The sequence below is a fragment of the Lolium perenne genome, chromosome 3 (assembly GCF_019359855.2).
Source record: "Lolium perenne isolate Kyuss_39 chromosome 3, Kyuss_2.0, whole genome shotgun sequence".
Taxonomy (NCBI): domain Eukaryota; kingdom Viridiplantae; phylum Streptophyta; class Magnoliopsida; order Poales; family Poaceae; genus Lolium; species Lolium perenne.
Window position 1 is genome coordinate 8450460 of NC_067246.2, and position 27229 is coordinate 8477688.

The window sequence follows — 27229 nt, forward strand, 5'->3', positions numbered from 1 at the left end:
GTGTGAGGTTCTTGAGCTTGCCGCTTATCTTTTCAACAAGCCAAAGTTCATCGAAAATGGAATCCGTATGCATCTTCTATTGCGTTTTTACTTTGAACGTCTTTACCGTTGAGAGGTTTCACTTCTAAAAATGTGCAAAAACATTTTGTGAGGAGTCCTAATACTTCCAATTTTGTTTTGGTTGGGGTTCTATTTGTTGTTATCTTTCCAAAAAATTGGTTTATGATCAATCAGAGTTCGGGAACTATGTGAAAGCTCAAGTTCTTTTGAGCAAACTGCGTTTGAGGGTTTCTCTACGAGACTGGTGGCCAAACCGGCATCGCCGGACCCACCACCGGATTGACCGACCGAACGTAGGGCACCATTTATGTTGTGGGCCGACGACCGCTGGTTGGTCCGACCTAGGTTTCGGCATGGCGGTTGGTTGGCGGTAGAGTCGTCCCGCTTGTTGCTCGCTGGTTGGTTCAGCTTGAGGCTTGGCGCTGCCGACTTCTGCCCGGCTGGCTCGTAGAAAACCCCCAAATGGTTAGTTTTATCTCTTGGACTATAAATAGTATTTCTTCCTCATTGAGGAGGTAAGGTCAACCATTCTATTTGCTCTCTCTCTCTCATACTCCATTGTTGAACCTCAAAAGCTTCTTCCTCTACATTCCCTCTCATGAATCTTGCATATTCTTGAGGGTTTTGGAAGAGGAGATCTAGATCTACAATCTCCACCAATCAATTCATCCTCTTAGTGAGGGTAACTCTTGCGATCTAGATCTTGGAGTTATTTGTTGATTTCCTCTTTGTTCTTCCTCTCTAGTTCCTCCCTAGAATTTATTGCTTGGGTAGGATTTGTGTTTGAAGGATTTGAACACCCTTTGTATTCTTGCTTTTGCATCCTTGCATAAGTGTTGATCTCTCCATTACGATTTGTTCGAGTGAGAGATCGTAAGCTTGTTACTCTTGGAGGGGTTACCTCCTAGTTGGGTTGGCAGTTGGTGCTCCGACGATCTCTTCGTGTAAGATTGTGAAGAGGCCCGTGCTTATCCTTTGTGGAGGTTGTTAAGTGGTTGTGGGGCTTGCCATTTCCGTAGTTGAGGAACACCTAGCCATTAGGAAAAGTCCTCTGTCCATCATGATATTGGCTTGGAGAAGAAGGTGAGCCTTCATGGCGTTCGGGAGACCTTCGTGGTAGCCCACATCTCACCAACGTGACGTACCTCACTTCATATGAGGGAACACGAGAATACATCTTCGTCTTCGTGTGCCTTGGTTATCTCTATACCTGAGTTTACTTTCCTTGTGACAGCCACCGTGCTTGAAGTATTTATATCTTGCTATCACTTGTGCTATATATAGCTTATGCATATCTTGCTTAGCTCTAGTTGTTGTTGTTGTTGTTGCACTTAGTTGAGCCTAGTATATTTAGGTTTTTTCTTGTATAATAAATGTTAGTTTAATACCACATTCTTTCAAGCCAAATATGTAATTGTTTTTAAATGCCTATTCACCCCTACATGCGACATCTCGTCCTTTCAACAAGGATGTTGAACATGTGGTGATGAATGGTGTCAAGAGAATCGCTTGACCTTCGCGGTGTTGTCGTCGATGTCGATGAGTTACGAAAGCTTGTTAGAAAACCAACACAAAAGCTCAAACAAAAAAAATCAAATTCAAAAAAAAAAAAAATCGAAGGTTGCTGTCAAAATTTTGGGCGCCCCTAAGTTCTGTCCTTGTGGTCGGAAGTTCCGGTTGTGCTGGTGGAAGTACCGGTCCCTTTTTCTTACGAGGAATTTATTCACTTCGAGTGGAAATTGGCCCCGAATTTTTTCAATTCATGAGAAAATTGGCAAGGGCGCAAGGGAAAGTTAGATCAAGACCAAAGACAAGTTTGTATCAGATCAAAACCATATAAAACTCAGCAAGCAGAGAGATCTATCCAAGGCAATTTTTGCACTTTTTTGTATTTTCAGAATTTCCTAAATATGGCAACATGGTGATCTTACCTCACCCATCACCACCATGGCACCGCCGTTCACAAACAACACGTCGGCGATCATGAAGCCAGATACCACCATGGCACCGCCGTTCACAAGCACTTGCGTGTCGGCGATCACAAAGCCAGACACCACCATGGCACCACCGTTCATGTCGGTCACAAGCATCACCACGTCTTGCATCACGAAGCCAGACACCACCATGACACCGTTCACGCTGATCACAAGCATCACCATGTCCCCGACCACGAAGCTGAATACCACCATGACACCGCCGGTCAAGCCCGTCACAAGCATCACCATGTCCACAACCACGAAGCTGAATACCACCATGACACCGCCGATCACCAAGTCGTCGACCACGAAGCTGAACACCACCATGCCTCCACCGACGAAGAGGATGGTCACCACTCACTTCTCACCTATCATCACCATGTCGCAATCTACGAAGATGGCAAATGAGAAGTTGAGCAAGAGCACTCCAAAATATAATCACACGTACAGTATACTTGTGAGTCATTTATCTATCCGTCTATGTCCACCGAAACAAAAACCTTTCGACACGAGAGTCACGCGAAATGTTGAGGTGAGCCTACCCCTCGAAGCATGCTGAGGTTTTTTCCGTTTGGATTTTCTATCCGGTTTTCCTTTGTTGATAGGTTTTTCTTCTTTCACAACAAAAATATAATTTTAAAAAATGTTGCAAATTTTACCAGATTCAAAATTTGTTCAAGTTTCCAAAAATGTTGAAAATATCAATATAATTTTTTTTTGTTGAGATTCGAAAATTATTTAGATTCGAAATTCGTTCAAATTCCGAAAAATTCTTTCGAATATCTGGATTTGTTTAAGTCTCTAGATCTGTTGAAATTCGAGAGTTGTTCAAAATATCCAGATTTAAGAATTGCTGAAGTTTTAAAAATGTGCAGATTCGAGATTTCTAAAATTCAAAAAATATTCAAAGCATTCTCGCTGCCGACCTGCTCATATAGCGTCTCCCTCGTCAGCGGCGGTCCTCCGTCGGTGTGGGCCAGCTCAAGTCACCGAGGTGTGGGCCAAAAGACAAGAAAAGTGGGTTTGCACGGAAAGTGAGGGGAATCCGGTGGTGCGTGCGCTAGTGGGCCCGGCAGGCGTTAGCTGGAGAATGTTGCACGGCACTCGAGTCGAGGGCCTATTTGGTGCGGGAGAATGTCGGCCTGCTGCTACACGTGCGTCAGCGGATCCATCCAGGTGACCGCCGCTGCACACGAATGGTTGGAGATTTGGTAAGTGGGATCGTCTGCGCCGAATTTTCTGCTAGCTAGCTCATCATACAACATGACACGATCCGTAAAAAAAGTACTTTATGGATATATAATAATTCGTGCTCCACGTCCTCATTGGCTATGCACTAAGGAATCCGACGCCAGATATATCCATAAAGTATCCACACAAACCAGCTAGTCCAACGGCCCAACTTCGTGTCATGCTATTATGAGTATCGCACATTTACACTATTAATAAGATTATTATTGCTCATTGTTAATGTGGCTTTCCATTATCGTGATGTCGTGTGTGTGGGCACGCAAGTTGCTGCATTGTACAAAGAAGTGTGCATATTTGGCATAGTTTAGTGTTACCTTAATGATCTTTGTGTCTTCTGCCCAAATCTTGGTCTCGGCATCCATCCTTCCGGTCTCGGTGTTTGCGTTTTTAGCCCCGACATCCATCATTTGAGCCTTAATGATCTCTTTGGTGAGGTTGAGGTAGATGACAGTTGTTGCCTCTTTGTCTAGACGCTTCTTCTCGCCCCTTTTGTCCAGGGCGGCTTGAGATTCGTCCATGATGTTCTCCAAGGTCTGGGAGAGCACCATCGCATTCAATGATGCTTTTTGAGCCGATGAACCGGGTCATCGCGGACGACGAGCCCGAGACTTTGTGGCACGTCGGCCGGGGATCTTCCCCGTGGTCACCAGATCTCAGCGCCGTCATCTTCCCCAGACTCAGTCGAAGAAGACGAACGCCGCCACCTGCCGTCATCCACACACCCAACTGCAAGACGCCACACATAACTGCAGCAGCCAACGCAACCGTCACCCGCGAGAGTGCCGAACGCCAACCACCAGACACGAGTCTCACCAGATCCGAAGACCGGCGAGAAGACTAGGCCACCTGCCCCCCGATGCCACCGATTGGAGCAACGCCAGGATGGAGAAAAAGCAGAGGCAAATTATTCCGACGCGACGCAACGCAGTCTCCTCCATAGAACATCCCCCCAAGAAAACACTTTGCCAAGACCGAAGCCGATACTCCGGGGTCCCCACCCCCTCCTGTCGCCGGAGCGGCCGACGGAGGAGGCAGGGACCGGCGGCTAGCCGCTGTAGTTTAGCGGCAGAGACCGCCTCGAAGCGGTTCCTGGTCTCGGAGCGGTTCCTGCTCTCTTCGCACTACAGGGCGAATACGAATTCACCAGTTAACCCCTCCATGCCTTTGTGCAGATTAGTTCATTTTTCTTCAAACTACAAGACAGAACCTTTTTTTTTTTTTGTGAAAGACAGAACCTGGGGCTAACTGCCACAAGCATGACCTCCAGTGGTAGAAAAAATTTAATTAACTGGACGGAAGTGGAGAAAGGATAGAGGATAGCGGACTTGTTGGACACGATGGCATCATGATCGACTTTGTTGTACGAACTACATGTATTGAACTACATGTACATAGATGGTTTAAACATCGAATGGATTATCTCCATGAAGAAGTTACCGTAGATAGGGTTTACACGTGAGTTGGTGCTCAAATTATCTCATTTTATTATATACTTTTAACATAGTGACCAACGGGAGAATGATCCATCCCTTGGTTATATGTTACTAGATTTTTTTTTTTAAAGGGATAAACCCGGCTTCTGCATCGTGATGATGCACACAGCCTTTTATTAACATCCAGCATATTTTGTTCAGAAGTACTTATTACATCTCAAGGTTCGCTTAAAGTTGATACAAAAGTCAACCAGCGAAAAAAGGAAAACAGCACAAAGTGACTAAGCATCCTCTAGTCGACTAATATGCTGCTAGCCAGCCCGGCACAAAATATCCTGAGCGACCATCTGGAGCCGTGTGCATCCAGAAGCCATGACATCCTGTTGCTCTTGCGGTGAAAGGAGAGCCCAGAGTTGGATCCAATGCACCATGGAGAAGATCACCTGTAAAAAATTGAAATTTTTCTTGTTGTTAAAAATTATATCATTGCGGCATCTCCATATTGACCAACATAAGGCTGATACGCCAATGCGAATTAAAACCTTGGATTGTTTGTCAACACCGTTTAACCAATTTCCAAACATATTTGTAATATTGGTTGGCGGAGGGAGATTATTAGTGAAATTAACAGTTCGCCATATTAGTTTAGCAAAGGGACACGATAAGAATAAGTGTTCCACCGTCTCTTGTTCTCCGCAAAAAACACATTTAGTACACCCATTCCATTGTCTCTTTGCTAGATTATCTTTTGTTAATAGCACCTTATTACTTAGGAACCACATAAAAATTTTAATTTTTAGGGGGATTTTCATCTTCCAAAGATATTTCCGCAAGTACGTTGTATGATCATTCATAAGATCCTCATACATAGATTTGACTGTAAACAACCCATTAGTTGTTAGCTTCCACATAAAACAGTCCGGTTCATTATTTAAATTAACCATCATTAATCTTTGGCATAAGTGTAACCACGCTGTCCACTTATTACCAGATAGTACACGTCTGAAACCAATATTCAGTGGTACGTGTGCTAATACGTGAGCCACCAACACATTCTTATGGTTCACAATATTATATAAAGATGGGTACTGACTAGCTAACGAGGATTCCCCTAACCAAATATCTTCCCAGAATCTTGTCGATGTACCATTACCAATTTTAAAATATCCTTTAGTAAAAAAATCGTTTTTTATCCGCATGAGCCCCTTCCAAAAGGGGGAATCAGTCGGTTTTGCTTGTACTTCTGCAAGTGTTTTTTAGCTTAGGTATTTGTTATGTAGTAATTCTTGCCACATCCCTTCCTCATTAAGTAATTTAAAGAGCCATTTACTCAGTAACCATTTATTTTTGAGTTCAAGGACTTCAATACCTAAACCTCCTTGATCCTTTGGTCGGCAAATTATATTCCATCTTGTGAGCCTATATTTTCTCTTATCTTCATCCGATTGCCAGAAGAATCTAGATCTATAGAAATCAAGACGCTTCCTTACCCCGACGGGTATTTCTAGAAAAGATAACATGAACATTGGAAGACTTGTTAAGACAGAATTGATAAGTACTAATCTATCGCCATACGATAGTAATTTTCCTTTCCAGCATCCCAATTTTCCTTCAAACCGGGTCTCTACTGGGTACCAATCTGAATTTTTAAGCTTCCTATAATGAATAGGGATTCCCAAGTATCTGAATGGGAAAGCCCCAATATCACATCCAAAAATTTGTTTATATTGTTGTTCTTCCTCTTTAGCCTTCCCGAAACAGAATAGCTCACTTTTGTGAAAATTAATCTTGAGGCCCGATAGTTCTTCAAATAAACATAGAATTAATTTCATATTTACCGCCTTTTGCAAATCGTGTTCTAAGAAGAGAATTGTATCATCAGCATACTGTAGGATAGAGATTCCACCCTCAACAAGATGAGGAATGAGACCACCTACTTGACCATCCTCCTTTGCTCTTTCAATTAAAATAGCAAGCATGTCTGCTATAATATCAAAAAGCATTGGAGATAATGGGTCACCCTGCCTGACACCTTTTTTTGTTTGAAAATAGCGACCAATGTCGTCATTTACTTTAACACCAACACTTCCTCCATGCATGAAAGATTCAATTAACTTACACCAGCCAGTTGCAAAACCTTTCATTCGCAGCGATTGTTGCAAGAAGGACCATTTTACTTTATCGTATGCCTTCTCAAAATCAATTTTAAAGAGAACACCATCCATTTTTTTACTATGTAATTCATGGATAGTTTCATGTAAAATCACCACCCCCTCCAGAATGTTACGGCCCGGCATAAATGCGGACTGAGTAGGTTTTATTACTTTGGGGGCAATCCCCGTAATACGATTGGTAGCTACTTTAGTGAAGATTTTGAAACAAACATTCAGAAGGCAAATAGGCCTATATTGCTGAATCTGGATCACATCCTGTTTCTTTGGAAGTAAAGTGATAACACCAAAATCCAGTTTGTAAAGAGGCAAGTCCCCTGAACTAAGCTGAAGAAATAGTGCCATAATGTCATCTTTAATCACTTCCCAGAACATCTGATAAAACTCCGCCGGGAAACCATCCGGACCAGGAGCTTTGTTGTGTTCCATTTGTGAAATCGCATCAAACACCTCCTTCTCAGTAAAAGGAGTTGTTAGGATCTCATTTTCTTCAGCTGATAATTGTGGAATATCCTGTACAAAGTCCTCCATCAAAGATACATTGGTCGGCTCCGGAGGTCCGAACAATTTTTTGTAGAACTCGGTAATATAGATTTTTAGATTGTCTTGACCAACAATGGTTCCTTCTTGCTGCTCTAATTGAAAATTTTTCTTCTTCCTATGCTTTCCATTAGCAATTAAGTGAAAATATCTAGTATTGTTTCCCCCTTCTTGTATATGCCTTACTTTAGCTCTCTGGGCCCATTTTGTTTCCTCATCTCTTCTTAATTTCCTAATACTGTCATTCGCCTTGTTAAGAGCTTCTCGTTCAGCTGCATTCAGTGGTTGATTTTCAGCTTTCAAATCTAAAACATCAATTATGGAGAGCAGTCTCTCTTTTTCCTTTTTATATTTTCCACTTAAACTTTTTGCCCACCCTTTCAAAAAGCGTCTAATATGACGCAGTTTATTTAGCCATCTATCCATAGGAGAGTTTCCGGTCAGTACCGAGTTCCACTCTTTCTCAATCATCTCATAAAAGCCTTCTTGTCGTAACCAGTACAACTCGAAAGAGAAATCAGCCTTATTTCCCAAATGTGCCTTCACACCTGAGTCAATAAGGATGGGGGTATGATCTGATTCAGCTCTAGATAGAGCTCTAACTGTAACCAAAGGAAATTTCTGTTCCCAAGAAATACTCGCAAGGACTCTATCTAGTTTCTCATATGTAGGCGTCTCCCTACGATTAGCCCACGTGAATTGTCTCCCCGAGAGATCAATCTCTCTCAAATTGAGATGTTCAATGATAGCGTTGAAAACAAAAGGCCAGTGGGCATTGAAATTATCATTATTTTTTTCCTCTCTTTTCCTAATGATGTTGAAATCACCTCCTACCAACATAGGAAGCGGTTCATGTTCACATGTTCGGACCAATTCAGCCAGGAAATCTGACTTATGCATCTCTTGGGCAGCCCCGTAGACAGGCACAAAAATCCATTCAAAACCATCGTTCTTACATTTAAAATGCAACTTGACACAATAATCACCATTGCTCACATTTAGCACCTGCAACGTATCTGAATTTACACCCACTAGTATACCTCCAGATCGTCCATGAGGTGGTAAACAGAACCAATTATAATTAAAGCCATCCGCCAACTGATTTAAAAAGGGTATCGAGAAATTGGATCTCCCTGTCTCCAACAAGGCAATGAAGTCCAATTTATGTTCTCGAATAGCTTCCTTAACAAACAAGTGTTTTGCCGTATCCTTAAAACCCTCACTATTCCAATTTAAACCTTTGATATTTTGCATTATGAGTATTTTTTTTTAATTTTTATCCTTGTACTTTTGCGGATATTAGAGAAATCATAGGTTTTTTTTCCGTCGCTGTGTTTTGCCTTTAGTATTCAGTAATGGATGATCCAAATGATCACCCATCTCTGCATGTGCCTCTTCATCATCTAATAGGTCATCACATAAATCTGATGCTTTAGAAACAATAAGGGAAGCGGGGCCATCATTTTTATTCATGTTTTCATCAGCATTTTTTTGTAAAATTAATAGAGTTCTCTCCCCCTGCGGTTCTTTATCCCATTTATACTACTAGCAACCTCATCAAAAGATTTTCCTAAAGAGATCCCCGTACACTTGGCTCTTTTCTCAATTTCGCTATCAGGTATAGATATAATAGAAAATTTAGGTACATGATTACCTGAATTGATAGAATTACGCATCTGAGTTTTCTTCATTGCACGCTCCATCTGAGTTAAGTCTGCATCCGATTGGGCACCGATTCGCTCGCTGATCCGCACTTCGGTCGCAGTGGGACGCGGTATTCCTCCAAAAGCTATCACTTCCTCGACAGATGGCTTTTTTGGAACAGAATTGAGTTATATGTTACTAGATGGATAGATGAAATCTCTCCAACGATTTTTCACACGGATTGCAACCCGTTCAGTTCAAACGTTTCACCTGCGGCTCAAATCCAGATGGGCTAACTCAACACCCCGAGCTCTAGCCACCAAGCAAGTGCTTGGTTCTTCTCTCATTATATACTTTTGCTAATGGTGATACACTTCTAGTCCAAGTTTATTCATTTCAGCAGAAACGAATTGAGATGTTTTCTCTTGGCATGAAAGTCGTGTTCCTTTTGTAGATAACCTCATCAATCGAAGGTGGGCTGATCCAATTGGATCCTGCTGAGCTCCGCATCCCGGCCTTGCTAAACACGAGAATGTTGTTCAGTGTAAATGTAATCAACACTACAGATTTCTATGTTGCTTTCCATGCATATTGGATTCAAAGGATTGCTCCGCGGGACATAAGATCAAAAGAGAAAGGAATCCTGCCACCTGGATGCACTACAAAAATATTAATCTCATGGGCAACAAACCAAACTGAACTAGATGCCATGGAGCCCTCAGAAGATTTATTTGTGTGGAACCATGTTGTGACTGAAGGTGTCGAAAGTGGAGACATCATTAGTTACATGGTTGAGGAAGAAAGTAAGAAACTTCCCTTGATTCTTACTAAGGTGAGATCCTAATTACGCAATATATACTACTCCCTATATCATAAAGTATATCTTAGATTTGTCTAGAGTTAGATATATCTAACACTAAATAATGTCTAGATACATTTAAATTTAGATAAATCTAAGACATCCTTTATGGATGGTTGTTTATATATGGTCACTGGTGATTGATTTTAATCAGTAAAGGTGAAGTGATGATCTTATTTGGACCCAATTAATCCACGGATGTATTCTTTTTTGGCAGCCAAGCCCATGTACCTCAAACGAGCTGATCCATTTTGACCCGCCTGAGCTACTGCATCAAAGGCTTAACATTCTTGACCCGGCTGTGGACCCGCCGACCCGAGCGCTGACACCGAGCGAGGTGAAGTACTGCAAGAAGGCGCTGAAGGCATTCGACAAAAAGCTCAAGCAGCCGCTTGTCATCTCCCGGGAGTTTAGAGACCTTACGGTATAGTCATCCTCTTCATCCTCCTATTTGAGCTAGGCTGACTCTGGTAATGCATGGCCAAATTAGCACCAGCCTTTTCTTTCCTTTGTGAAACTAAGAACACCATCAATTTTCAAACTAACTTTACAAAAGTGGCTGTAGCTAGAGTCTCTAGTTCTGCAATCATTCAAGTTTGAGTTGTGAACGATGTATGAGGTGTTCTTTTTCCCCTTTTTGTTTAAAGGTTTATGCCAGATGATCTTCGCAGCCTTGTTTCAAAGTGAAGCATGAGAGTGGACAATAGGTGTGCAACCAGAAATGGATGCGCTGGATATGATTAAGGTTTAATATAGATTATTTCCAAAGCTACATCTAAAATGTGGCTTCAACTCTGAAGAGTTATGCTGCTTTCTCCAGAGTACATCATCAACATTAGCATTCACCAAATAAAACTAGAACTTCGAATAATCTGCTTCTCTTGTGGCATTGTCTCTTCCTTGGAATGAAGTAATGAACCTACCCATGGACTTTGTAGTTTTCTCATGCGCTTACCTGAGATGGACTTAAGATGGCACAATGAAGTATCTCGGTATTTTCTCTGAGGAAAATACTTCATCAATTTTGTTCATCTAGGCCACCAGACAAAGCAAGTATTACTGGATTTTCTGTTTCTTTAATTGGATATTGATCTGTCACCGTGATGCTGCAAGGGTTGCCTGATCCGATTGAATTCTAACTTCATGGTACCGCACTAGCTCATCAACATTCCTTTCAATGCAAGCAAAAGCAACAATTCAGATATAAGTATTGACTAGAAACAGTAGATTGTGGACTAATTATTTTATCGGTCGTATATATGAAGAATATTTTGAAGTTTCCTGTTATAAGAATTAATGAATATTTCCTCTGAAGCAAATCATGCAACAATTGGTTCAATGAATTATTTCAGGACCTAAGAAAAACGCTCCAGTCGACTCAGAATTTTAAAGTGGCTCTAGATCCTGATAATAGGAAAAGGAACCGCTTTACTGATGTCATTCCATGTGAGCACTATTAACTTGTGAAGTCTGTCATGCATATTCTGCAAGAGCACCATGTTTCCATGTGGAATAAATTATTGGATGTAACTTGACTTTTCTTTTGTTTAGTTGATGAAACCAGGATAAGACTACGGTCCTCAACAGGCAATGACTACATCAATGCATGCCTTATAAAGGTAAAAACAGTATATTTCCTGGTAATTATTGTTTCTTTGTCCTTTTCTTTCTTATGGCATAGATCAAACTAAGTTCATTTAAAATCCGCAGCATTATGGCATAGATCAAACTAAGTTCATTTCTACTCAAGGACCCCTAGTCAATACATTAGAAGATTTCTGGCAGATGGTCGTTGAGAACAGGCATCTGTAATTGTTATGCTCGGCAGATTTGACAATATTAAGGTATGAATAACGAACACTTGTGACTTGCAGTTTTGTTGAGTTGACCTAATATCAAATTTCTCTTGTCTTCCATAGTTCTAGCACGGCCTTACTCTACATGTTTGCCTACAGTGATGTGTTATTTTATTATCACTTCATTTTTTCTTTCATAATGTCACATTCTACTGACAAGTCTATTTTCTGCTTTATATATTTGAAGGATGCTAAATGCTCAGCGATTTTTGCATCGCTATATGGATTTGGTTGCATGTAGACTTCTCAGCTTCTCATATGTAATTCAGTTGTTTGGATCATGAAAACAAAATGGACACAATGAAAGCATGCCTGCACAAAAACACTTGTGTCAGGTTTCCCTAGAGAAATTTTCAAAACTCAACAGGATAGGGAAACACCGTATCTATTTTTTTAGCATGTTACATATGCTTCCCCCGCTCTCCTACCTATGGATCATGGAATCCTGGTTTCTTAGAAACAAACAAGGGGTATCTACCCCTTTGGTATCATTAAGAAGAAACCAAAACATGTAATCTGTCTTTTCCTCCTTCCTTAATAATGGACCCATAATTTCCCTAACTAGATAGATGAATGAGGGAGGGAGGGAGGGAGGGAGGGAGAGATTTGGTTCTTTTTCTATGCAATCATTTACCATTTTGAAGTTGCCACTCCGGGAGATACATTTTTTCGAAATGGGGAATGGAACCCCGGCTTCTGCATCATGATGATGCACACGGCCTTTTATTAAAAGTTTAAGAGTACAAAGTTAAAACATCTCAGGCATCACCCATAATTGATACAAGAATCAACCAGCGAAAGAAACCAAAATAAAACGGACTACACATCATTGTATCCGCCTATTGTGCCACCAGCCAGCCTGGCACAAGATATCCTGAGCGACCATCTGGAGCCGTGTGCATCTAGTAGCCATAGCATCCCGCTGTCCCTCCGGTGACAGAAGAGCCCACAACTGGACCCAATGTGACACCATATGGATAACCTGCAAAAAGTGAAAAGAATGTTTTTTTGTTAAAAATAATATCATTCCTTGTCCTCCAGATAGACCAACATAAGGCAGAAACCCCAATACAGATGAAAGCCTTTGATTGCCTATCAACTTCATTTAGCCAATTACCAAACATATTCGTAATAGTGGTTGGAGGTGGGAGAGCAAAAGTAAAATTAATCGTGCACCAAAGAATTTTAGCTAAAGGACAAGTGATGAACAAATGCTCAATAGTCTCCTGCTCACCACAAAAAACACATTTTGTACAACCATGCCATCTTCTTTTGGCTAAATTGTCTTTAGTAAGTAAAACCTTATTACTTAAGAACCACATAAATATTTTTATGTTTAAAGGAACTTTAACTTTCCAAAGATATTTTCGCAAAAAGGGGGTATGGTCATTCATAAGATCCTCATACATAGATTTCACTGTAAACATGCCAGTTGTTGACAAATTCCAAACAAACTGATCATTCTCATCAGATAGATTAATCCTCATAAGTTTTCGACATAACTGTAACCATAAAGTCCATTTGTTTCCCACCAAAAGCCTTCTGAAACTGATATTCAGAGGCGTTTGAGATAACACATGAGATACTGTTACATTCTTGTGATGCACAATGTTATATAAGGATGGATATTGTTGAGCTAATGGTGTTTTACCTAACCAGGTATCTTCCCAGAAACGGGTATTTACACCATTACCTATCTTGAAAAAACCTCTTCTAAAAAAAATCGTCCTTAACCCTCATCAATCCCTTCCAAAAGGGGGAGTCTGTTGGTTTATCTTGTACCTCCGGGAGATACATATTTCAGGTGTACTTGCAGCTTTGTTACCATGATAAAATTCTGGGATCATTAATCTTGTAAATAGTCACACAGTTCGAAATTTTAACCATGCATTTCCTTTGGTAAAATTCTATCTAATATGATTTACATTTAAATAATGGCAGTGTGATGAGTATCTTCCATTGAGCAAGTGCCAAGGAAATTACGGAAAATTTAACATTAATATCACAAAGGTCAGACAAGATGGCCAATTAATTTTGCGCAGTGTGAAGGTGCAACATAATGAGGTAAAGATGTGTACATATACTATATATTTGTTGCTTTCGTGTCTTGTCAAATTTTGAAGATATCTTGCGCAATTGTACAAGTGAGGGACTCTTCTATTCTGTGTTTTACTCTATTTTATTCCATTACTCTTGTTCACTGATGCATAGACAGTTCTTGTACCCTTTAGAAGCATGTAATGCTTTTGCTTTCATGAGAAGGAACTTGATGTATTTCACATTTGAGGAAAAGGTCCTCTCATATAACATTATGGATTATATCTGATGAATGATATCTTTCATCATCAGTTATATAATCACCGTACTTTTCTTCCATTTTGTTATGACAATCATGCTTACAGAGGTAGTGAAGATTTCAGTTCAGCTTTGAAGGCATTGATTCATCAGTCTTATCATATAGTGTCCTGATTGTACTGTGATGAATGAATTCCTCCTCCAACCGCTATACTTGATCTACTCCCTCCAATCCATGACAAGTGTCGGAGTTTTAGTTTAAATTTGAACTAAATGAACTAAACCCCGACACTTATTATTATAGATCGGAGGGAGTAGCAATTTTTAGTACACGTTAGCTTACACAATTGGTGAATATTTATCATGTTGCTATAAATTCTGCAGATTCTTTATTTTTCAACATATACTAATTTTCTTCCAAGTTTACTTTTCCTCTTGTTTTCCTGAACATAATTGCGTAAGAAATACCTTGCAACTTATCAGTCTTTATTTTACAGTCACTTAAAATGCATAATGTTCTCCACATCCAGCACTCTACATGGCCTGACCATGGCGTGCCAAATGAAACCAGTGATGTACGGAACATTCTAAAAAGATTATATTACATTCCGAAAGGGTACCAAATAGTTGCACATGGCAGGTTTGATTCTCGAGAAATAAATGGACGGTGACGGAAACACCTACACCCATGCGTGGGTGTACAAAAGTATTTCCCTTTTCTTTTTCACCCTTGCACACTCTCAGATAATATTGTGTTCCCTTTTCTCGTTTTTGCAGTGCAGGCATTGGGAGAACTGGTGCTTACATCACCATCCATAATGCAGTAGAGAGGGTAATGCTTGGTGAACAATCTGCTATAGATATTGCAGCAACTGTCAATATGTTTAGATCCCAGCGTCCTGGAATGGTCCAAACAGAGGTATAAATGTTTTTTTTTTACTTATTTCTGTTTCTGAGTCAGTCGCAATATTCTCTCAAGTCTCAAATCAAATTGGGAAATTGTTTACTATTTAATGAGCCGTGTTACTCAATTTATATATCGGTAGCTCATGTACAAGATAGATTAATGAAGTAGTGTCCCAGAACACTGCAAAGCAGATCGTAGCACTCCACCCTAAGACCATCTTGTGATTTGCAGGAGCAATACATGTTCTGCTATCAGGCCATTGCGGATGAGCTGAAAGATCTGACTAAAATTTTTGGCACATGGTCCGAGAGGAGTTTCTTCAAGAGACTCTTGTGAAATACTACTCTTGCTTCCTTGATTTGCTAAGCTTAGCCGACAGCATTGATGCACGTCACGAAGGAAGATTTGGGTTTCAGAAGGAATCTCTTTCGAACATTTATCTGATATAAGGATTTCACAAATTTTGATCGTATTTCGCACCGATTTGCAAACGGCTGCCACACACCCAGAATCACCATTGCTATGTCTTCACCTGTCTTACTTTGGTTCCTTAATATCTGTGTTGACGCCACATAGTTGGCATGTCTACTGGTGCACCACCGCCACCAAGTAGCTTGCATTGTATGATGGCAGATGCATGGAACTCAAATTGTGCTGAATGGTCTCGGTTTTTTGTGTGTGTTTCCTTGTTTGTTTCTGTCCACTTCTTGAATGCAGCACAACCAAATCATCTGCCTGCATAAGAAACGCATCATTGTTGTGTGTCGGTTCAGTGTATCCACAAATCCCTGCCGGCCATGTCTCACACTCCTGGCATTACTGAGGAGCCACTAAGGCCCCCTTCTTTTGGACTTATGCTTATGGAGAAGCAAGCTTATGGAAAATCGGTGGTAATAAGTTGTGGTTTGAATAAGCTCGTAGAAACTATGAATCCCCTCTTTTGAGCTTATGGAGTTTTGGGTCATTAGATGTGTGATCTCTATGTTGCTCCTAGGGTTTTTCTTTTTGCGATATAGACAAGTGAAGATATCGCATGCATCCAGAGCAAGAAAATGTTGCACCTTCCGCTCAAGTTTAGAGAATCAGATGTAATAGTAGCAGTTAACAGCGAAGGGAGTGCTTAGCAGCAAGTTCCGTTCAGTTTCATTCAGTGTCGCTCCGGGCGTGGTCATCTTCTGCTGACGAGGGAGTTGGACGCGGCAGTTTCATTCATGGGAGCTCCAGGCGTGGTCTGGATCACTGGATGTGCCATGGGGGCAATACAGAGCTTGGATCTGCCATAGACGAGCTGTTGTGCAGGTCGACACGTTTGAGGGCGCTGCCTGCGGGCGAGCAGCGGGAGGACGACCTCCTGTCCACAGCTTGGCGACCATTTGCGCCGGCGGCGGCACTGGACAGGAGGATTTCGGTGGCGGCGGGAGCTAACCCTAGGCGGTGGAGGGTCGCATCACCTGTGGCTGTGCGAGAAAAATTAAGAAAGGGATGGAGGGTCAAGCACTCCTCAGAGTCCAACAGGCGCCGTACGTACGCCGCTGCGCCTCCTTAATTCCCGGCCCGGTCAAACCCAGCGGTGCGGTCGCCTGCCCCCTCGGTGACGTGGCATTCCTCCATCCCCACATTCAGGCCATGCTCGCGACGGTACTCGGTGCGTGCCAGTTTCCCAAGTACGTGTTCCACGCTACCATATCAAGATCAATACGCAATACGTATGTACTCCAGGTACGTGCAAGGTAGATAGTACAAGCATCAATACATACGTGCGTGTGCCAGCTACGGGGTTCCAAACGAAAAAAGAAGAGACTATATTTTTCCGGCCTATCAGTAGCCGCCCATCTGCGTGGCCGCGGCGGCCGCAGAGCCTCCGATCGTGATTCACCTGCGTGGCTACGATCTGATCCATCAATCATCAATGCTCTAGTTGGTTGTTGCTACAGGTTAACCAATCCTGCCAGGTGAAGACAGATGAAATCTGGAGCCAAATCTTCAGCCAGTAACATCACTTGAAGAAATGAAAATTGATATTGTTGCAGCTGAACTCAGTCTACTAGGGATGCTCCTTGCAGCCAAAGTTGCAAGTCACGGCCAAAAATGAACTGCATCTGTTAATTAATATATGCCAATATTTTTTCTAGTGATCACCACAAAGTCAGAAATCGTACAACAAACTTCTCTCACAAAGTCACACCCGCAAAATAATGTCGCACGCTAAGTTTAGCTCGTGCTTGGCTATGGTTGTTGCCTCTCATTCAACCTGTATGCGTTTGCCTCAATCGTCACGACGACTGTATCATGCTCACCTCTCCGGTCGTTCATACATGCACGCACACTACCTACGAACTCATTTATACTTGGCTTTTTCTTGCCTCTTTTCTATGCTAACAACTATATCAATTATGGTAATTATTTTGGCACTTAGAAATCGATTTGTTGCCAGCACGACAGTAACACTAAAGAGCTCAAATGGATTTTGTTCTATTCTGTGCCATCACAGACAACATAGATGTAAACCAGTTTCAATCTCCACAGGGGAATTGACATCAATGGGTTGGGTTCTTTCAGATCAACGTTATTGCGGTCTCTATATACCTAGAACCCTGCTAGATTAATATAATAGTTTCTAGCTACCTAATCTACACAATTATGCTAGGCTGCGGACTGAGCAGACACTTGAGATAAGCTGAACCAACATATAAACTTGCTTGTACATGGAGATCGAGAAATTAGGTCCTCGGGACAGCGATGGTCACCAACGTTGGAGAACTCGGATGATCGCAGACGATGCCAGGTGGATGATGCCTTCACCACAATGAGGATGGGGATGAGTGGCATCAGCGCCAAATATTATCGCAGGCCTATCGGTGACCAGAGGGATGCAACTTAGACACTTTGCATCAGCCTTCGAAAATATAGTGCCATGTTAGACTCGACGATTCAAGAAACACACAAAGCACAACGAGAAGTGGCAAGTTTCGCTTGAACACCGACCTTGACATTTATCTTCAGAGCAAGGCTTGCCATGGATCTGCTTGTTCACCTTAAACACTTGCTTGGTAAAACAACATTGGGAAAGAAGCCCAAGATCGATCATGCACATAGGCTTCGGGTCACCCGGATACCAGCACAATATGATCATTAATTTGGATTGAACCTTGAGTCTAGTAGTACAGAAATCATCTTAACTGAAAGTTCACATACCGTAAAGTGAGCCATTGTTCAAGCTCCATGCGCTGCGATCTGAGTATGGTCATCGCATGATGTTCTGAGCTTTCGAGCAAAGTCAACTGATCCTTGCGCTCCACTTGATCCAGATGCACGTATATAGCCGGAAGAACAGGCTTGAAGCATGTCGGGGACCACGAGGCTTGGCACATGAAACCCAGTTCGTGACGAGAATCCAGTAGCAACACCGTCTTGCACGTTTCGAGCGAAATTCACACACATCCAGCTCTTGAGTCTACCACCATTGACCATTTTCTATATGACGAAAAATGAAAATGTGCAGCAAGTCTTGAGATAAAATAAGCAAATGGCATATACTTGAGTCAGATAACAACTAAATAAAATTTTAGTTTAAGAAGCTCCAGGTCCAACAATCTAAGTTCTGATATCGAGAGAACACATGAATAAGACCAAACAATCTAAGTTACTAGATCAGTGAACACATGAATATAAAGCATCTATTTGATTAAGAAGCTCTAGATCCAACAATCTAAGTTACAAGATCACAGACCCGAGAGGAATAAAGATCAGAGAACACAAAACATACAAACTGACCACAATCTATGTTTCGGTTCACAAATATTACACAACGAGGGGTTAAATAATTTGCTCTGATGATGATAAACATGTTCCCTTTTCTTCCTAAATCACGATCTTACTATGGACTCGAAATTGTAAACAATGACCTGAATGGTTCCTTTTCTAAATAGAGAAAAAAAAACTCAACTTCCTCTAGGCATGGTACTTCTCTAGATGCAGTAGACAAGGAAAACAATTAAACCATGGAGTGTTAGGATGAAAATATATAGTTATCAATCCAAGAAGAAGGCCACACAATACCAACCAGTGGTATTCACACCCACTTAACAGGGCCGATTACCTCTAATAATAACCATGACGACGTATCAATTCATTCAACATGAACATGCTTTGGCCTTTGGAGTGGATTCAACATGAACAGCAGGATTAAGAAACGTTGCGTAAATTGCCTTCATATCATACCTCTTAGTACCATACATGGTTTTTGAGATTCAGTAGGAACGCCTTGGCCAGGTGCTCAACGGCTTCCTCTGTGTCCCTGCCAAGTAACAGCAGATTATAAAAACAAAACAGAGTTGGTCCGAACTTTTTCGTCACTCCAACCAGAACAAGTCAATATTTAACCATAACCGCTAAAGCAGAGCAAGTAAATATTTTAACCAAAACCACTAAATCTACATGCTGTCCTAATAATTCTTCGTAGTGGCATGTCAGTCAACTAAAAATGCCAGATCAATACTATCATATATAAGTAACAGTGAAAGACCCAAATTGGGTATATACAAGAACCAGGAACATGAGTATAAGCTCTAACATGACATCAACAAGATCATGCATTTGTGTAATAAACGTTTTGATCAATGAGAAAAGGCAAAACCAATGAAAAATAATGTTCCATGATCCGACCCACCGTCATCAATCCTGAAAATAACTTCAAGATCAATGAACAACAAAATGATTAAAAAAAATCATTGAATAAGATCCCTCAGGAGAAATCCAACACAGAAGTTATCACCAAATCTCAGATTTAAAAGCAACTATGTCCACATTGGGCGGACCATTTAGTCTATTAGTACGAATTAATAGTGACCACAAAATCTGTAAACCAATATAAGTTTTAGTACCTACAGAACAATTTCTTCAGTTGTTATGTTGAAACCATATTTGATTTAATATAAAAAAATGAGGCATGTTTAACTATACTGTTTTTGCAATGACCTTAAAGGCATTTTTTACTAGCACACACAGTCCAAGGCATTTTGTGCAACTAAAACAAACTACAGGTAAAACATAATCACCTTCTTCTACATGTCGAGATTGAGAAGTTCATTCACTCTGCATCCAACTCCTCAGGAGGACAGCTCCACATACAAAGAGTCGCGACATTTTGAACTCAGGAAGCTCTCCAAGCATTGCTGATATTGTGACTGACCTACGAAGCAGGGGTTACAAGAACTTTAAGTGAGTTGGCACAAGGTAACGTATAAAAGGGTAAAATAATTTGCTCTGATGATGATAAACATGTGCCCTTTTCTTCTAAATTGTAAACAATGACCTGAATGGTTCATTTTCTAAATAGATAAAAAACTCAACTTCCTCTAGAGATGATACTTCTCTAAATGAGTAGACAAGGAAAACAATTAAACCATGGAGTGCTAGGATGAAAATACATAGTTATCAATCAAAGAAAAAGGCCACACAATAACAACCAGTGTTATTCACACCCACATAACAGGGCCAGGACGTCTAATAACCAGGATGACTTGCCAATTCATCCAACATGAACGTGCTTTGGCCTTTGGAGTGGATTCAAAGCCAACACAAGGATGTTCCCTATGTACAGCGGGATTAAGAAACGTTGTGTAAATTGCCTACGTATCATACCTCTTTGTACCATATATGGTTTTTGAGGTTCAGTAGGATCGCCTTGGTCAGGTGCTCAACGGCTTCCTCCGGGTTCCCTGCCAAGTAACACCAAGCACATTATAAAAACAAAACGGAGCTAGTCTGAACCTTTTCGCCACTCAAACCAGAGCAAGTCAATATTTAACCATAACTGCTAAAGTAGAGCAAGTAAATATTTACCCAACCAATAAATCTAGCCACTGTCCTAATAAGCCTAAGCAGTGGCGATTAAATGTTAATCAACTAAAAATGCCAAACCAATACTATCATATATAACTTGGACAGAACAGCTAGACCTGCAGCTCTCCCATCAAGCCTCCAAGCCGGCCAAGGTCACGAAGTCGCCAAGAGCCACCGTGGCGCCATCTCTTTCTTCTCAGCTTCGGTAGGCCCCTATCACACATGTGAAGATGATAATTATAGGGTAATTCTAGTGAGGTGCAGTATGAACATTTAAGTAAGATGAGCTGCAAGACGAACTTGACTGCTAGAAAATGTTGTATGAACAAGATTCAGTACCTGGGATTGATGTGTGGAAGATTGTCACCATAAGGTTCCGCTTGAGGAGCAGACTGGGGCATTTGATGGCTACAGTCATTAGCTCCATATGCAGGATAAACTGACCTGTTCAACAAAATATAGTTCAGTACAAAAAGAGTAAAAATTATATGTCAATCTAGTATAATGAGATATATTATGAGTATTCCAGGATGCAGCAAACAGTTGCAAAACTACAGAACACAATATTAGTACAGTAACATCAAAATTTATTCTCAAGTTCCATCATGAGAATTCAAAAAATTTAGCACAGGGCATGCTGAAATAAGCAAAACTCCAGCCAAATTATTGCAGTCTAATAATGCTCAGCACGATCATTTATACATGTACAGAGTCATGCAATTACTAAAACATGATCAAGAATTAGGTAGTTAACCCAGCATGGTAAATATAAGTACTTTCACCAACTGCAATTGCTAGAAAATGACCAAGGCATGATTTTTTTTAAAAAAAAAGGACTAGTTTCAGGTTTGTCAAATAAGACTGATTGGTCTGATTAGATTTACGCAAAAAGAGAAACACGAACACCCTGAACCCTTAGAATTGTCTTGCTTCGGAAATGTTCAGCTACAAAACATACATTCCTGTGATCAGCAATCGGTCCCTGTACGTGACCTCATTGCTGGCATACAGAGATTGGTAAGTTGGCCATTGTACTAGTTACGCCAGCGTATAACCGCAAAAAGACCAACTATTAGGAACAGGGCTACAAAGTGAGCCAGCGCCCCCAACCGACATCGGCCTAACAACGATTGGGGCTGCGGCTGTGCCGACACCGTCGTCGACGCCACCGGCATAACAACACACGGGTGCTGAGCCGCGACGGCTCTCCTCGGTCAGTTGGATATCCACCCCATCTGCGAATGCACAGGGTGAGCGTAGCGTTCGGTGTTCGCTGTGATCCAGCAAGACGAGAAATACTACAAGGTCGAAATGGAAATTGCTGGGGCACTAGACCCACATAGAGAGGGCAGGCGGGCTACTTTGCAGCTGGTGGAGCGACTATGGGGAACAAGGGAAACTAGAACGGAACAGGGGGCAAAGAAGGGACCTTTAAATTGGTGGGCGTCATCTGACCGGACGAGCTCCTCCTTGGCCGTCGAGGTCGGAGTGGACGAGCCCTTTTGCGTGGTCGTCGGCCATCTCCGGACGCCGGCCTCTGCTTGGCCTTGCAGCAGGAGGAGCTGTGGGTAGGCCGTCCTTGATCTGCTTCTGCTTACCTGCACGGGACAGGGGTAGGGGGGTGACGAAATTAATCGGGGTCTGGACGCGGAGAGGGGACGGGATCGATCCGGAGGTTACCGTGGCGGGTGAGGTCGACGCGCGTGGTCGCCGTGGAGAAGGGTCTCGCTCCACCCTGATGCAGCGCCGGATGGATTCAGCATCGGCTGTTGGTTGGTCGCCCAAGGGTGCGGGCGTCAAGCCGGGGATGGGGCGGTCTGCGGCGGGACGGCGGCGCCGCAGCTCCAGCCGCTGCGAGGTCTCGCCGGGAGGATGGTCGCCGGAGCCAGGACGGGCCGCATCGACGGCGGTCGGCAATGGTTCCGCGCGGGGGCGCGATTGAATGCGCGAAGGACTTGGTCGGCCGGAGGGGATAGGCTGGGGACGAGGCGCCGGAGCTGCGGTGGTCGGCCGGAGGGGACAGGCCGGAGGTTGGGTAGGCTGCGGCGAGGCGCGGTGTTGGGAGAGAAAATGGGTCACGCAAATAATCTGAGGCAAATATTTGGTCACGCAATAAGTAGTCTTCGGAAATTTGACACGAAATCTTTCCCGTGATTTGTTCCTTAACTTTACTCTCCTTCTCTCGCGACGCAATAACTAGCATTTCTTCTCCGCTCACCGAAGTTACTGCTTTCCAATCTTGCACCACGATTAGGCTGGTGCCAATGGGGGCGGGAGTGGAGGCGCTACCGCCCAGCGCGGGGCGAGAGGCAGGCGGGAGAGGGGCGGGACGGTAGCGTCGGGCGGTGGCGCGGGCGCCCGGCGTTAGGGCGCGGTACCGCCCGCCTATAGCCCGCGTTGGAGGCGAGAGTGGGGCGAGAGGGAGGCGATAGCGGTGCTAGTGGGGGCGGTAGGGAGGCGCTAGTGGGGCGAGAGGGAGGCGAGAGTTCGCACTATAGCCCGTGCACTGGCACCGTGGGGTGAGAGTGAGGTGAGAGTGTGGTGAGAGTGAGAGAAAAGCTGACGTGGCGGGGCGGGAGGCGGACGGTGCATTGGCACCAGCCTTATATCAAGGAGAGGTCACAGCGAAAATTACAACTAGTAGTACTTTCCAATCTTGCTGCTGCCCCCGTAAAATCTTTCCTAGTACGTAAATGGTTTCTTATTGCACGAAATCTCTCTTCATCAAGAGACACATAAAGTCACTCCTTAATTAACCAGGCGCCAATCAATCTGTGTCTCCCATATTTTGGAAATTTGATTGACCAGCAATACCAAGGAAGGACGTCGATCATCCATAGCTTTAACTGCTCCTGGTTTTTCCAGGACAAGGTGGAAAGGGAAGCAGGGGTAATTTCGCGGCGACAAAAACAATTCACCCGCGCCTAATTGAAAAATAAATATGCGCCTTCGTTCCCATTCGATGGAAATTAACATAAAATGTTAACCTAAAAAATTAACCGCTAACCTGGCTTGTTTATTAATACAAAACAAGATTCATAAATGTAACAAATCATATGGCTCAAATCCAAACACATCGAAATTCAAATCCATCAATATAGACACAACTAAGATTCTGCAGCGAGACACCAGCCACGATGTGTATCCTCGTTCATAATTATTAACACATGCATGTCCAAATCGACCGCAGAGAAATTTAAAAACAAGTAAAATAAAAATAGACTCACCTACTTATTCTGTAAAACACCTCAGCGGCGGAGGAGCTGGGAACCGCGGCCGACGTAGTTGAGCCGGCGCATAGGGGTGAGAGAGAAGACCGTCGGAGCTGCGCGATGATTGGATGCTGATGTAGAGGTCGGGGAAAAAGCGGTCTTAGTGGTCGTGTCGCTCTTCGCCGCGTCCGGATACTAATCGTCAAAGACGAAAAACTTGGGGGTACGTTCCAAGGATGACTATCTCCGCGGCGGTCGATCTACGACGTCTCCATCGATCCTCCAAGGCCGGCATATTTTCTTTGTGTTTTAGTATAGCGGAAGAGGGAATTAGGGATATAGTAGAGTAATTAACGGTCTTTATTGTTTTGGTTGGCCATTAACGCATTTGGCGCTCTTGTACGTGCTCCTAAAAAATATCTCCTCATCAAGAGCCAAAAAAGTCATTCCTTAATTCACGATGTCAATCAAGAGTCGATCTTTGGAATGTCTGTGATTAAGGAGAGGTTGCAGCGAAATTACTATACTTTCCAATCTGTTGGTAAAATCGTGGTTTCTAGTTGCATGAAATCTCGGTAAAGTCATTCCTTAATTCACGAGGCCAATTAAGAGCCGATTTTTCATAAGCTCACAGCTTTAGCTGCTCCTGGTTTTCGATATTTTGGGAATCTGACGAGGATTACCAAGAAAGGACGCCGTCCACAGCTTTAACTGCTCCCGATTTTCCAGGACGGTGGAGATGGAAGCAGGGGCAATTTCGCGACGATAAAAAAATCACTCGCGCCTAATCCAAAAAAACAAATGCGCCCTTGTTCCCGTTCAAGGGGAATTAACATAAAATGTTAACTTAACAACATTAACCGTTAACCTAAAATGTTTTTAATACAAACCAAATTCATAAATGTAACAAATCATATGGCTCAAATTCAAACACATCGAAATTCAAATCCATCAATAAAGGCACAACTAAGATTCTGCATGGAGACACCAGTGATGTGTATCCTCGTTCATAATCATTAACACATGCATGTCCAAATCGTCGTCGTCTTCCTCCTCCTCCTCCTCCTCCCCCTCCGAATAGAAAAAAGAGTTGCCGAAGATCATCTCCGTCAACCTCTTCATCTATAGGCAGCAGTCGGTCGCAAAGAAATTGGAAAATAAGCAAAATAAAAAAGACATATCTTAGCTACTCCTCAGAAGTGGAGAAGGTGGGAACCACGGCGCATAGGGGTGAGAGAGAAGACCACCGGGGTTGCGCGATGATCGGATGCCGACGTAGAGGTCGCGGAAAGCGGTCTTAGCGGTCGTCACTCTTCGCCGCATCCGGATACTAATCATCGAAGAAGAAAAAACTTGGGGGGTATGTTCCAAGGACGCCTACCTCCGCGGCGGTTGATCTACGACGTCTCCATCCTCCAACGGGTGGCATTTTTCAACAACCGAGCTCATCTAGGTGCACGCTAGAGGATCAAAAGGGAAACTTTTCCTGAATTTTGCTCCACTAAATCTTTTGGCACCTCGCATAGAGATGCTCTAAGTCATACAAACATAAAGAATCTCAAAAGAGGTCAAGTTATTACAAGAATGTCACCCTAATGTTTCTTACCGGCTGGTCCTATTTGTGAAGATGGTGCCGCTTGCAGGTTGTATATTTGCGTTTCCTCTTTACATCACCATTATAGACCCATGTTAGGACCTCATGAAATAGGGAAACGGTTCTAACCCTCCCTCACGTTATCTCAGGCGAAAACCTATTATGTGGACCTCAGAATGTCTGCCCCTAGTTTTCCAACAAAAGTGGTGATTCCATGTGGCCTTTTCCATTTGATTGTGTTATGATAGGTCATACGAACATGGCGAGCCCACAATGATGCCATTTTTTTACCAAGGGACTATGGTGCGAAACCCCCTACAACATTTTATTAGAACTCTGCCCCTTTACAAAAGTTCAAAGATATACACAAACAATAAAAGAAAGGAAGATTATTTCAGTCCAAGATTAGAAAATTCCAGTGTGCTTGTCCTTGACCCAATGAACATGCAATGTGGACTCATGAGTAAAACTTCCACGAGACTTGGGCCAGTGACCTTGAAAATGGGGAATTGACATTATAACTCTAAAATCTTCGGCGAGAGAATAATATTTGTGAAGGCGGTACCACTCTATAGTTGTCGATCGGTTATTCATCTTCATGCATACTGTCATTATATACCAACATTGGGACTCCTTGCAAGAGGGGAGTATTACTGACGTTCCCTACTCTTTGAGACGAAACCCCCATTAGTGGGCCTCGTGTCATCTACCCCATTATTTTCCGTCAAAAGTGGTTATATTTCATGCGGCTTTTCTCTTTGTTTCAGTTGGAAAATGTCATAGGAACATGAACCATATAAAATTATGTCAATTTATATATACAAACAATAAAATAAAGGAAGATTATTTCAATCCAAGAATTGAACATTTCTGAGTCCTTGTCCTTGACCCAATGCACATGCAATGTGGCCACGAGAGTGGCCGCGAGACTTGGGCCACTGACCGAGAAAATGGGGGCTTGACATTATATGTCTAAAATCTTCGGCGAGAGAATCATATTTTTGAAGCAGGTGCCACTCTATAGTTTTCGATCGGTTATTCATCTTCATGCATACCGTCATAATATACCAACATTATGACTCCATGCAAGAGGGGAGTGCTACTCACCCTCCCTCACGCTTTGAGATGAAACTCCCACTAGTGGGCCTCGTGTATTATTTTCCTTCAAAAGTGGTTATATTTTCGTGTGAGTTTTCTCTTTGTTTCAGTTGGGATAAATCATAGGAACATGAACCATGTAAAAATATGTCAATTCATTACAAGAGTTGGGTCGGTGTCCTCAAAGTTGTAGTTTGGCACTATAAGTCGAGGATCTTCATGCAGGGTAGTCTTGTTTGTGAAGCAAGTGCCCCTTTTGCGTTGCGTATTTCAAGAAGAACGATGTTTAGTGGGCGCCGTGACGTCTACCCCCACAATAAGGCCATTTTTTTACCAAGCGTCTGTGGTGCGAAATCCCCACAACATTTTAGTAGAACTCCGCCCCTTTACAAAAGTTCAAAGATATACAAACAATAAAAGAAAGAAAGATTATTTCAGTCAAGGATCTGAAAAATCCAGTGTGCTTGTTCTTGAGTCAATGCACATGCA

General features: G+C 42.5%; 1 protein-coding gene and 1 pseudogene across 1 annotated transcript; one reads left to right on the forward strand and one right to left on the reverse strand.

Annotated features, from left to right (window-relative positions):
- Positions 1-9784: 9784 nt before the first annotated feature.
- Positions 9785-16538, forward strand: LOC127325640 (protein-tyrosine-phosphatase PTP1-like; annotated as a pseudogene).
- Positions 16539-19170: 2632 nt separating this feature from the next.
- Positions 19171-22918, reverse strand: LOC139830123 (uncharacterized). The gene is made up of 7 exons (XM_071827783.1): positions 22517-22918; positions 22266-22420; positions 21176-21280; positions 20953-21049; positions 20636-20712; positions 20050-20183; positions 19171-19289 (listed from the first exon to the last, which is right to left on the reverse strand). Exons 1-4 carry the CDS (start codon positions 22597-22599, stop codon positions 21033-21035), a joined length of 360 nt encoding a protein of 119 aa, XP_071683884.1. The 5' UTR covers positions 22600-22918; the 3' UTR covers positions 19171-19289; positions 20050-20183; positions 20636-20712; positions 20953-21032.
- Between the last annotated feature and the right edge of the window lie 4311 nt (positions 22919-27229).

Bases quoted from the DNA above. Each gene is read 5' to 3' on its own strand.
- LOC139830123 (XM_071827783.1), bottom strand. From the start codon at position 22,599: ATGCTGAATCCATCCGGCGCTGCATCAGGGTGGAGCGAGACCCTTCTC. The intron at 22,421-22,516 runs GTAACCTCCGGA...AAGCAGAAGCAG, and splicing joins CGTCGACCTCACCCGCCACG to ATCAAGGACGGCCTACCCAC. The intron at 21,281-22,265 runs GTCCCTTCTTTG...TTTGTTGAACAG, and splicing joins TGACGCCCACCAATTTAAAG to GTCAGTTTATCCTGCATATG.